At 36.0% G+C, this 13,096-nt stretch overlaps 1 protein-coding gene across 2 annotated transcripts in view; it reads left to right on the forward strand.

Annotated features, from left to right (window-relative positions):
- Positions 1 to 11,905, forward strand: part of LOC127867864 (electrogenic aspartate/glutamate antiporter SLC25A13, mitochondrial-like) — a 30,789-nt gene extending 18,884 nt beyond the window's left edge. For both annotated transcript variants that reach the window (XM_052409362.1, XM_052409363.1), the window contains 6 exons: positions 12 to 92; positions 3,063 to 3,206; positions 3,785 to 3,923; positions 4,374 to 4,532; positions 6,267 to 6,357; positions 6,669 to 11,905. In XM_052409362.1, the coding sequence (XP_052265322.1) occupies positions 12 to 92; positions 3,063 to 3,206; positions 3,785 to 3,923; positions 4,374 to 4,532; positions 6,267 to 6,357; positions 6,669 to 6,840 (786 nt within the window). In that variant the 3' untranslated portion in view covers positions 6,841 to 11,905. The remainder of the gene's footprint in view (positions 1 to 11; positions 93 to 3,062; positions 3,207 to 3,784; positions 3,924 to 4,373; positions 4,533 to 6,266; positions 6,358 to 6,668) is intronic.
- Positions 11,906 to 13,096: the final 1,191 nt, after the last annotated feature.

Below are 13,096 nucleotides of genomic sequence, written 5' to 3' on the forward strand. Positions count from 1 at the left end.
CTCTTTTGCAGATGAATGATTTGATGCGAGACAAGCTGTGCAACCCAGACGGCAGCCTTGAATTGTGGGCCGAGTGTGTGGCGGGAGGCATTGTAAGACACATTTTGTCTCACTGTAGCATGAAGGGCTCAAGGTGACCTATTTTTGTCAGTCTATGTCTGGGTTTTTGTGTCATGTGGGGGTCAACTTTTACTGCGTTGCCTCTCAAGAGTTCATTATGCTTGTCCTTGAAGTAACGAGGCCAAGTTTTAATCATGGTCATGTGCATCCAAATTCTAGATAAAGAGGTAAAATTAAAGAAAAACTTTGTTGCCACTCTGGAGGCCACATTTATAAGTTATAACTCAATCTTGATGAAACTTGTTCAAATTGTTTGTCATGACATTATCTAAGACATGTTCAAATCTAGATCACATGCGTCCAAAAGTAAATCACTATGTCCAATTTGAGAAAGACTGTGTAACAACTCTAGATGCCATATTTATGGCTCAATCTTCATGAAACTTGGTCAGATAGTTTATTATGACAATATTTAGGTGGAGTTCAAATCTTATTACATGTGTCCAAATACTAGGATAAAAGGTAAATTTGAGAAAAGTCCATAGTTATGCCAAAATCTATATTAAATTTAGTTAGAATTTTTATCTTGACAATATCAATTTGGAGTTTGAATCTGGGTAACTTCTGTCCAAACACGAGTATACCAGGTCGAATCTGGAAAAAAAAACACTCCAGAAGCACTGTTTATGACACAAACTGCTGAAACTTTGTCAGAATGTTTATATTGACAGTATCTAGGTCGAGTTGGAATGTAGGTCATGTGTGTCAAAACAGGAGATCATCTCGTCAAATAGTGTATAAATCTTGTTACCTCTCTAGAGGCCACATTTAAGACTGAGTCTTTATGAAACTTGATGTAGGGGTAAGTGGTTGCATATGCATGCATTATTTATCACGCTTCGTTGTTTTAAAGGAATAGGGCGCGAGCTATCGATTATTGGGCAAAAACTAAAAAATATTGTTTGAAAGTCTGTCGAAGATTTATTCGGGTTGACAAACGGACTGGAAATATTGCTTGGTTATCGACCGACTTTGAGTTAACGGCTGGACAGATTTTTTTGAAGTTAACTTTTTTGAATGGTTGTCCAATTGCCCATAGGAGGATCAAGGGATGCTTTGGATTAAAGCTATTTTTGACATTTTTGCGGCCCGCGAAAACAGGTCTATGATGAATTATAGTTAATGACCTTTAATATGATTCCAATATCAGAGGGTGGGGATTTTTTGTCATGGCTTTGTAAAAAAAAAATTCTCATTACACATGATTTTATATATTTATTTGAATATATTGGGCTCCTAGAAAAAAAAAATTTAAAAAAAAATTAAAAAATACTATCCTGGGTACGTTACTTCCTCCTGTGCCAAAGGCTAATAAATTTAGATATCAAGTACTTCCATACAAAAATGACCATTCTAGGCGGGCAACCTAGCAACCTTGATTTCTTCATATCTTCCTATCAACCAGTTATATGTGTCATAAATCATTTGATCAGAAAACATTTAATGTTTGTTATAACTTTTAAATAATTCAATGAAGTCATATTTCTATTGACCGATAAACCAACATACTGATTAAAAGGGAATATTTTCTAGATTATTTACATTTTATATTAAATTTGAATCTTTACCTAAGTGTTTTTCAAACTATAGAGAAATCGTTATCAAATTGACGACTTTTATCCAAAAAACAAACATTCATGTAATAGAAGTTTCAAGATAAAAATAAGTAATACAAGTTTATCAGATATTGGTCATGATTTCCAATATAATTGAATGACTGAGCTATGGGAATTGATGAAACTATCGGCTGGAACGAAAAACTGAAATATGATTTATTTTTCAATATTTTATGCACTTAGGTAAGTTGAGCCTTACGGCGTATTTATAAGCATTTATAGACAGTGTTCCTCCCCAAAATTAAGGAAATATTACCTGTTATTCATTTGTGTAATGGTATACAATAATTTAGTGGTAGAATATTTGAGGAAACCATAAGAAACGAAAACTTTTCTGCTGAAATTTTCCATATGTATACGGAAATTACCGATTGTCAGTTTCCGAAAAACAATATGTGGCGGGATTTTGGTGTTACTGACCATTACTGGATGATAAATGAATTATTTTGATTCTCATTTGATAAATTGGTGATTTCAAGGCTGAAAAACTTGAAATACTCAAGCTATTCTGTCGTTTGGCATATGTCTGTTGATACAGCAGTACAATCGGTAATTTCCGTAACCACTCGTTAAATTGTAGCAGACACAAGTTTAAATCAAAATTCTTATATTTTACACAAATATTCTACCACTTTCTTGCTAAATACTAATACATTAATGATTTAAAAGTAATATTGCATTGTTTTCAGCCAGGAACACTGTCTATGACCGCAAAATAAACCATAACAAACTTTTTGGTTTACGATATTTACTTTCTAAATAACTTTCATGCCACATGGCATTGAATAATCCGCAAGATAAATATCTCGACTTTATTTATTGGATGATTTTGGACTGTTTCATCCAATCACAAAAGAGCTTTTAAATGTAATTTAGACCCATGTTAAGAGAGATAATAAAGTACCACTTTTTGTACACTGCCAATTTGTGACATCACAAGTTGCCTCCCTTGTTGGTTCATGCTACCACTGGTGATGTTTTGTGCCTTATAAAGTCCTTTGCATTTAAATTTCTGAGAGAGCATCTATCAGGGGTTTTTTCCCCTTATTGGAAAACTGGGCTTAATACATGCACGGAAAGTGTCGTCCCAGATTAGCCTGTGCAATTCACATAGGCTAATCAGGGAAAACTCTTTCCACTTACACTGGATTTTCAATTAGGAGAAACTTCCTTCAAAAGAAAAATTTCAATCAAAGCGTTAAGTGTCTTCTCTGATTAGCCAGTGCAGACTGCACTTGCTAATCTGGGACGACACTCCACTCAAATGCATGAAGCCCTGTTTTCTCAGAACACACCTCACCCAATGATCCCCTTGTCACTCTGCAGGCAGGAGCGTCCCAGGTGATGTTCACCAACCCTCTGGAGATTGTGAAGATTCGGCTGCAGGTGGCGGGGGAAATTGTGGGCCGTGGTACCAAGGTCAGCGCCATCAGTGTCATCAAGGAGCTTGGCTTCCTAGGACTGTACAAGGTAACTCTTTAATAATTTCCTGCTCAGGTGTTATTTTGAAAGTTTATAAACAATATATTTTTATTTTTTTAATCGTTATTTTCTCAACATTTTCATTTGAGAGAAAAACACAAACATTCTTCATTGTGAACTGAAATTAATTGATAGAAACAGTATCACTCTAGGAAACTACATATTCATAATGACCAGTTCATGGTTACTGGAATGTTAAATTATAGAGGGAGAGAGTTGATGATTGATGTTTTTGTTAATTTTTTTTGGACTCGGATATTTTTAAGTGCTAAGTGGATAGGATTCAACCACTATGAGCCATTCCCATCTGGTACAAATTTAAGTCTTGCTAAGGGAAAACTGGGGTTAATGCATGCACATTAAGTGTCGTCCCAGATTAGCCTGTTCAGTCTACACAGGCTATCTAGGGACAGCACTTTTAGCCTAAACTTTCTGTTATAACAGATTCCTTAAGTTAAAAATTCCTTAAGTGTTCCCCCTGATTAGCCTGTGTAGTATTGGCTGACATTTCAGGCGCATACTTCAAACCCCGTTTTTTAGAGCAGGGCTTGTTTGTTTTTTCCCAGGGTTCACGGGCCTGTTTCCTGAGAGATATTCCCTTCTCAGCCATCTACTTCCCAGCCTACGCACACTTCAAGAAGTACTACGCCGACGAGAACGGCTACAACAGCCCAGGCTCACTGTTCTGTGCTGCGGTCTGTGCAGGTGGGAGGGCTTAGTTGGTATAAACATGAGATTTTTGTAACACCCTCTCCCCACTTGCAGCAAAATGAACGGGGTTTCATACATGTGCATTAAGTAATGTTCCATATTAGCCTGTGCAGTTCACACATCTTACTTCTCATTCAAGTAACTGGTACAAGAATTAGCCTGATCGTTGGTCTAAGTTTTCTGAAATTATTGTGTGGAAACAAATTTCCTGCCAATAGCACTAGTTTAATGAATGTGCGTAAAGTGTCGTCCCAGATTAGCCTGTGCAGTCTGCTGATCAAGCTAGTCAGGGACTACGCTTTTCTCAATTATTGCAAAGAAGAAAAATACCATAAAAGGTGAAAGTGTCGTCGCGCATCTGGGACGACACTTAAAGCACATTCATTAAACTCTCTTTTCACAGAGAACAGCCCATATATAATGTGTGTATACCCTGCCCATCAGGTGCCCCGGCCGCTGCCATACCCACCCCAGCAGACGTGATCAAGACCCGCCTCCAGGTCGCGGCGCGCAAGGGACAGACGACGTACAACGGGGTCATAGACTGCGCGCGCAAGATCTACAGAGAGGAGGGCTTCTATGCATTCTGGAAGGGAGCCCCAGGTATGGGATGATGTTATTGTCAAACAAATGCTTACAGAAATCTTTATTCTGTCATTGGAATTTAGAGCAGTTTGGGGTCAGTTTACTTCCAGTTTTCAGGGGGGTTCTCAATAAAAGCCAGCTGCTTGCCATATTGGCCGTTTGAGATCAGATTTTGGCCGGTTGAAAATCGCTCAGATTCATAAAATCGGCAATTGACTATTCGAAATTTGTGTGTCTTTTCTGTAATTTTGCTCCTTTTTGCTATTAAGCAAAGAAGTCTCCGATTATCTCCCTTAAAGCATTACAATAACAGCAACAATGAAAAGGCGCAAATTGGAATCGGTCAAAAAGCAGTCAAATATTTTGACGTTCTTTTCATCACATGGTGGGTTTTTGTTCCTTATTGCTAGCGTTTTTGGTGTTAATGCAAAGTTTTTGTTGTTGTGAAAGTTTGTTTTAATTCAGTTACGTTTCAAAGTAGAAGTGTCACGCAAAATGTGCATGGTAGACGGACGATCAGGCCTTTTCATCCGCCCATTCCAGTAGGGCCGAATTTCGGCCCCATTCCTAATCCAAAATCGAAGTTTTTTCATTATCAGAATAAAATGTCCCAATTGGAAACTTGGGCAAAAAATTCATGAAACACACAAAAAATGCTCAAATATAAGTGCTTGGTTGACCATTCAAATAGCCATAATATGGCCCAAAATGCTGGAAATCAAGTGCTCAATTTTAAAATTTTACTCGGATCCCCCCTAGAAGGCCTGTTGGTTTCACATTTTGGCCTGTTGGCTCAAAAGTTATTGAGAACCCTGAGTTTTTGCCATATGACTTCCGAAATGCAGCCATGAAAGAATCAAAACTTTTTTAATTGCAGCCATGAAAGAACTAACACTTGCAAAATTGCAGTAATGAAAGTTCAATCATGTAAGGATAAGCAAGGAAATGAAGATTTAAAGATTGATTTATTTAAATTTAGACCACCAGTTTCACTGAATGATTTGACATATTAACTCCCGATGACAACAAAAGGCATATCCGAAATTCATGAATATTTTCAATTCTGATATGCTAAGGAAGTTTTTACACACAAATGCAGGCCTTGTGATACCCAACCAGCAGGCTTATTATGTTCAAGACTGGACCGGATCTCAGGATTTTAGGTTCTTTACAAACACTATTCTGTATCAAAGGGAACAAACTTAAGAATAGGATATTGGCATGCATGGACAATCTCAAATACAAGGCTACTTGACACAACCAATGAGACTGATAACAATTCTTAGAACATCTTACTGATGTAAAATTCTAATGTTTTAGGTTCGTTGTTTTGGCAGATTATTCTTTAAGTTCCAAAACATACCAAGGACTTTTTAACAATTGTTGCAAAATCTTGCTGTACTCCCACTCAGAGGCAAAGTGAAAATGGCTATGTGCAAACAGCACAAAACCAGAACAGCCTGCAAGTAACTCGCAGTCTGTTCAGGTTTTATGCTGTTTCCAGCGCATCAGTATCTAAGGGTTGGAAATAAAGCCTTTAAAACTCGAATCTAGCAAGAAAGATCTTATATTAAATTTAACTTTCTAAGAGACTAAAAATGCATCAAAATACGTGTCTTAGTGGGAAAGGATTAAGTTTGAAATAAAAAAGTGGTCTGGTTACTAGTTAATAGTATGATAAGAAAACGCTGGGTATATGATAAGTTCTTTTCTTGTTTGAAGCAGTATGACTTTATGATTGGCCTATTTCAGCACGAGTGTTCCGTTCTGCCCCTCAGTTTGGTGTAACGTTGCTTACGTATGAACTGCTTCAACGAACTTTCTACTACGACTTTGGTGGAAGGTAATCACAATATATATCATCTTTATCCAAAAATGAATTACCCAGTTACCAGGCTTCAAGAATTTGCATAATTTGTAGTCTCAGATTAGCCTGTGCAGTCTGCACAGGCTAGTCAGAAACAACACTTTCCGCTTTTATGGTATTTGCCTTCAAAGGATGTCTATTCTTAGCCAAAATCCAATTAAAGCAGAAAATGTTGTACATGATGTGCCTGTGCACACTGCACATGTTAATCTGTGGAAGCACTTTACACACATGCATTAAGCCCAGTTTTCCCATGAATGAGGCTCATTGGTTTTCCACAATTTCAGACGACCCGAGGGCTCGGCAGCTAAACCCACACATCTGCAAGAACAGTTGTCCCGCAATCCGGACCATATAGGTGGCTTCCGCATGGCTCTAGCCACCTTTGACGGAATGGAGAGCAAGTTAGGACTGTGTCTACCCAAGTTCCGCAACCCTATATCTGAGGCTTCAACTTAGTGGGATGTAGCAGTCATTATGGTTGAAATTAGCCCCTTTGTTTTGGATTCAGAAAACATTGAATAGAAACAGTGATATATTTTTTTAACTTTTTTTTCTATGGAAGATTTACTTAGCTACCCTGGAAGGTATTTAGTTGAAATATTTTTGCTCACTTCACATTTTGTTACTTGATTTTTGGTGCGCTTTTGTAGGATCATTATGAGGCTTAAATTCAGCTCTTTTCCCCTTTTAAGTGGAATTTCTAACAACAATCTCAACAATTTATCATCAAATGATTTGATACAACTTACTTTTAATTGCAGCAAAACAATCAATAAGTCTTCTAAACAAATTAAGAATATTAACATGTAATATGTTTATTTATATGAAAGCGTAATGGTATACAACATAGTCCCATTGGGTCTTAGAACTGTCTCAGTTGGTCAGTTCAGTTGAATAACTTGATTGCGTCTAATTTAAGCAAATCCAATGGAACACTGCATGGTGGGTATTTGCTGATGTTTTATTTGGTGTTACAGGGTGTTGTGTAATCTATACATATATTGTTACTGGTTCGATTGAACACGTTGAAGAACTGTATTATGACCGATTACCATGTTTCAAATGGAACTGAACCATACAGAGTAAAATAGTTGTATTGATTCTATGGTTTGTCATGCAAATGAAAGGCTGTTTTTAAAAGATATAAGTAAGCTTAGATATAAACAAGTGTGCTTTAACTATGTGATTAAACTCTTTGTTTTGGTTTTGTTTTTCATCAGTTTTTATCCTTTATCCTTACTTCTTATCAATCTTAATTTTAAAATGGATTATACCTGTAATATCTCTGTAGTTTATTTGGCATAGAATAGTGTTTTATGGTTAAATCTCAGTTGGAAACACTTTGTGCTTACATTAATAGGTATTGACTGGGCCACTTAACAGTATAAAATAATTATGTTATTTTTTTTAGTTGTTAGTTAATTAGTTTTAGTAATGTGTAATGTGTGGACTAATTAATAACAATGTCACAACGTATTACTAATGTTTTTTTATTTATTTAATGATGTCAATGTATTCAATTTAGCTCTTTAAAAATGACCAACTATATTTTTATGCAATATTTCATGAACACCTTTGACTGTTCATATGGTATTTGCGATAGTAAATAGACTGAAAAGAAAATTTACTCGAATGATATTATATAAATGGGCAAATCTCAGATTTTGATGGGTAATGATACTTTGAAATAGGTGGCATTATTATAGAAGTATGAAACAGATATATAGAAAGTTTACTTGTAGCATTGTAACTTTCGGCTTGAGAAAATGACAGGCACGTTTTTCTGTTGTATATTGCTTCTGACCATGAAACGATATTTGAAATAAGCCGTGCTCTGTGAAAATGGGGTTTAATGCATGTGTGTAAAGTGTTGTCACAGATTAGCCTGTGCAGTCAGCACAGGCTCTTCAGCGACGACACTTTCTGCCTAAACTTGATTTTTGCAACGAAGAGACTTGCTTTAAAGGAAAAATAACCTAAAAGCGGAAAGTATCGTGAGAGATGCAGAGGTGCAGACTGCACTGGCTTATCTGGGATGACACTTTACGCACATGCATGAATCCCTTTTTCACAGAGCACGGACCACATGTAATTTTTGAGTTGTTATTGTTGTTAAGTTTTGTTTTCTTTTCACCAATGTTTGATTCACTGATTTCACCGTCTGTTTACCTAGACTGCATAGTTCTCTTAACTATATCAGTCGGGTCGATGGATTATCTTCCTTTCAAATATTAGTTGAACATAGTTATGTTTGCAGTATAATTTAATTGCACTTGCATTGAATTCTACATATGGATTTATATACATGTTCTTTATGATTGTTCTTTTTGTTTTTTTCGGATTTCGTGAGAGTTTTAAAGATGTGCATACTTGAAACTTAACAATTTCATATTGCTTTAACTTACTGAGTTTTCACTGTTACAGATCTGAATAAACTGCATTGTTCTTTTTTATGCCCCCATATCGATAGATAGGGGGTATATTGTTTTTGTCCTGTCTTACTGTCATTCTGTCCAAAACTTTTACCTTGGTTTGATAACTTTTGCAATATTGAACATAGCAACTTGATATTTACCATGCATGTGTATCTTATGGAGCTGCTCATTTTGAGCGGTGAAAAGTCAAGGTCAAGGTCATGCTTTAAGGTCAAAGGTCAAATATCATTGTATTTTTATGTCCCCCACCACTATAGTAGGGGACATATTGTTTTTGCCCTGTCTGTTGGTCTGTACGTTGGTCTGTTGGTTTGGTCAAACTTTAACATTTGCCATAACTTTTGCAATATTGAAGATAGCAACTTCATATTTGGAATGCATGTGTATCTCATGGAGCTGCACATTTTGAGTGGTGGAAGGTCAAGGTCAAAGTCATCCTTCAAGGTCAAAAAATAAATAAAAAATCACAACTTTTTTTAATATTGAACACATCAACTTCATATTTGGCATGCATGTGTATTTCATGGAGCTGCTCATTTTGAGTGGTGAAAGGTCATTGTCATCCTTCAAGGTAAAAAAAAAATAAAAATCATTCCTCCATTCAATCTCTTCCTTACTTGTTGAGCTGCACATTTTGAGTGGTGAACGGTCAAGGTCAACCTTTAAGGTCAAATGTATTTCTTCAAAGCGGCGCAGAAGGGGGCATTGTGTTTCTGACAAACACATCTCTTGTTGCCTTTTCTCTTCCAATTTGTAAATTGTTGCTAACAAAATCACATGATGCCTCATTTCAGTTAGATTACACTTCCTATCAATAGCACTGAATGATTGCAAATATTTGTGTATGTTTTCTACATGTTGTTATGTATTAAGGTGCTGTTTATCTTTTCCTTAAGGTTTTGATTCTATTGTTACTAGTGTGTTTTATTTAGCTGTGCTGTGCCAGACATGAAACCCTTGCACAATTTATGAAATACACTTCAAGAATGCAGCTTAGAGCTTTAGTGATCTAAAAGGAAGAAAATAGCGTGAATAAGATATGAAGTTTGAAATGGAACATATATGAAGAAAGCATATTTGTTTGCTATTGTATTATAAGTTGCATGGTTATATTTTAATTGCAGCTTCAAATTAGTGAATGTATGCCATTAATTATATGATAATAGTATAAATTATTGATCATGTGAACTCTGTGAATGTGTGATTGGCCTTGTTTTGTTATAAACACCTCAATGTCCCTGTTATATAGTTAAAGGTTGGTTATAATATAATTTTCGATAATGGAAGACTTTTTTCTCTTTGTACTTTTTGTCCACTGTATTGAATACTTAGTTTGGGTCATTCCAATTTGCAAGTATATGAGCCCCAATCTGGGAAAACTGGGCTTAATGCATAATGCGTTGTTCTAGATTAGCCTGTGCAGTCGGCACAGGCTAATAATGTACAAAACTTTCCGCCTAGACTGGATTTTTGTTTAGAAAAATGCTTCCTTTTATTGAAAATTAACATAAAGGTGGAAAGTGTTGTCCCTGATGAGCCTTTTTGGTTTAAGCCTGGTTTTCCAGAGACAGGGGCGTATGTATGGTGATATACTTAGCAGAACATGTAAAGGAATACATTGTCATTTTATATTATTAATCGAGAATACGCATACAAAATTGTGTATGCATAAATCACAATTATATCTTAAAAGATTTTTGAAAATTATGATGATGCATTCAAATTTGAATGCAAAGAATAAATAAATAACATTTCTTAAAATCAATCTGAGATACATTTTTCAGTGAAAAATAATTCTTCTCAAGCTATGTTCTCATAAGCCATTTTAGATATTTTTTTAAGACACTCCTGTGAAAATTGTTACTACATCACTCTTTAGTCTCAAAGCCTTTCGAACAGTTATGGTTACGTGATTATATTTGAGACATGTGAAAATTGGGCAAAATGCATGTGCGTAAAGTGTTGTCCCAGATTAGCCTGTGCAGTCCGGACAGGCTAATCAGGGACGACACTTTCCGCTTTAATGGTATTTTTCGTTTAAAGGAAGTCCCTTTTTACCGAAAATCTAGTTTAAGCGGAAAGTGTTGTCCCTGATTAGCCTGTGCGGACTGCACAGGCTAATCTGGGACGACACTTTACGCACATGCATTATGCCTTGTTTTCTCAGAACACGACACATATTTGAGATATGTGATATGATTTCAAATAGTATTAGCCTCATCCTGGGCAAACCAGACTGTATGCATGTAAGTAAAGTGACGTCCCAGATCTTTGAAAGGAAGATACACGTACTTCCATAAAAGCAGAAAAGGTCGCCCCTAATTAGCCTTTGGGTAGTTTCGAATGCTTTTGGCAAGTACAAGGTTGTATTCTGTAGACATCAATGCAGCATCTTTGATTGGCAGCCATTCTTCTTGTTTCTTTCTTGCCCCTTAAGACCCCCTTCTTAATGAGATATATTGTAACATTCATTTGTTGCCAGTTACTTTTAGTTTGTGTTTGTTCTACCTACTTGCGAAGTTTTGGTGAGTTTTTCATATCAAGAATTTGTCTGTGTGATTTCTGCGTTACAAATCATAGTACATGTCATTAGATCAAGTGACAGATACAAAAATTCCTACAGATTAAGCTTAAAGCATGTACATCTTAGCAATTGCTGAACAATCACAAAAGCTTTTGTAGCTATTTGTCTCCTTTAAATGCAATGCCCAAGATTATCCCCTTTTTCGGTTTTGGAAATTATAGCATCCACTTTGAATACATGATATAACATCATTGACAAAATTCAATATGTGGCGTCTCATCTGGATCCAAACTGTCATGTATTGTACATTTATATTAATGAATTTCCTGTATATTTATACAGTGAGCGTTTAGATATGTACTGCTATTTTCTAATTGAAGGTTTTAAAAATATGTTTATATCTCTTCACTATGTTAACAATTTAACAGTGGCAGCATATCACATTTTCTGTTGTGGAATTTCTTTTTTGATTGCCTCTTTTCTAAATGGGTGAGTGCTTCCTGTACATATATCACCAATTATGTCTGCAACTAAAATTAAAGAATTAAATTAAAACAACGAGTGTTCACATGTGTTCATTACCTTAACTTTGCGTCATTTACTATCTAGTATATGAAAGGATATACATCTGTCATAGTGAAGATATCGAAATATCGCTTCTGCTAAGTAAAAATAATATGCATCGTGAAATGTATACTTGACTATACACTATCTGAGCCTCGCTGTGGGAAAACGGGGCTTAATGCATGTGCGTAGTGTAGTCCCAGATTAGCCTGTGTAGTCCGCACAGTCAAATGAGGGGCGACACTTTCCGCTTTATGGAGGTTTTGTTTTAAAGAGTCTAATCGCCGGAAATCCAGTTAAATCGGGAAGTTTCGTCCCAGATTAGCCTGTGCGGACTTCACGGGCTAATCTGGAACGAAACTAACGCACGTGCATTAAGCCCGGTTTTCTCAGATCGAGTCTGAGGGAATAATGTCGTGGAACATATTGGCAAAAATTCTTCATCAAATATTTTCTCATAACCTTGACTGGACGAATTGAAATTGGCTAATTCTTGGTAAACCTGATGCCGTTTCGCCTAGTAACAACGGCTTTTACTATCGCACTTAATATATATTCATATGTTTAACATGCACCGAGCCGCACTTTGATCTTGACCTCATTTGGACAGGTGTCATTTGATTTATCGCCAGCATCGTCTTGTTTATGATCAGCAACAATCAGTGGGACAAACTAAACTATACGAAACAGGGCGTCGAGCGTCTAACATTTTATTTTAAAATTATCAACAGCATGTACTATACAATAATGGTCGACATAAGTTACAACAATTAATGTAAGCCATTTTATGGTATATAAAGAACTGATTGTGCCCAAAATCGATGCCATCATTACAACAAATGCAGAAATAGACAATAAAGCACTGGGTTACTCGCCTACGTTTTAGGCACCATTTAATGACGCGTTAATATGTTCTAGCATGTTAGCATGTGTTTTATGTTAAGTGGTGACAACTAATAATAAACATGTAAACTTAACTAAAACATAAATATTTTTTAAGCCGCCCCACCCCCTCCCGATGGAGATGCTTAAAAATATACTGTGGTAGGTGATTGCACGAGGCACATTTTTGTGTGAAATTATTATGAAATTAGTAAGCAGAAACTTTAATTAGAGACAAAAATACCTAAGTTCCTTTATAGAAAACTCAATTCAAGTATAAATACAAAGCCAGTTATGCAATTATTAA

The sequence above is a fragment of the Dreissena polymorpha genome, chromosome 2 (genome assembly GCF_020536995.1).
Source record: "Dreissena polymorpha isolate Duluth1 chromosome 2, UMN_Dpol_1.0, whole genome shotgun sequence".
Taxonomy (NCBI): Eukaryota; Metazoa; Mollusca; class Bivalvia; order Myida; family Dreissenidae; genus Dreissena; species Dreissena polymorpha.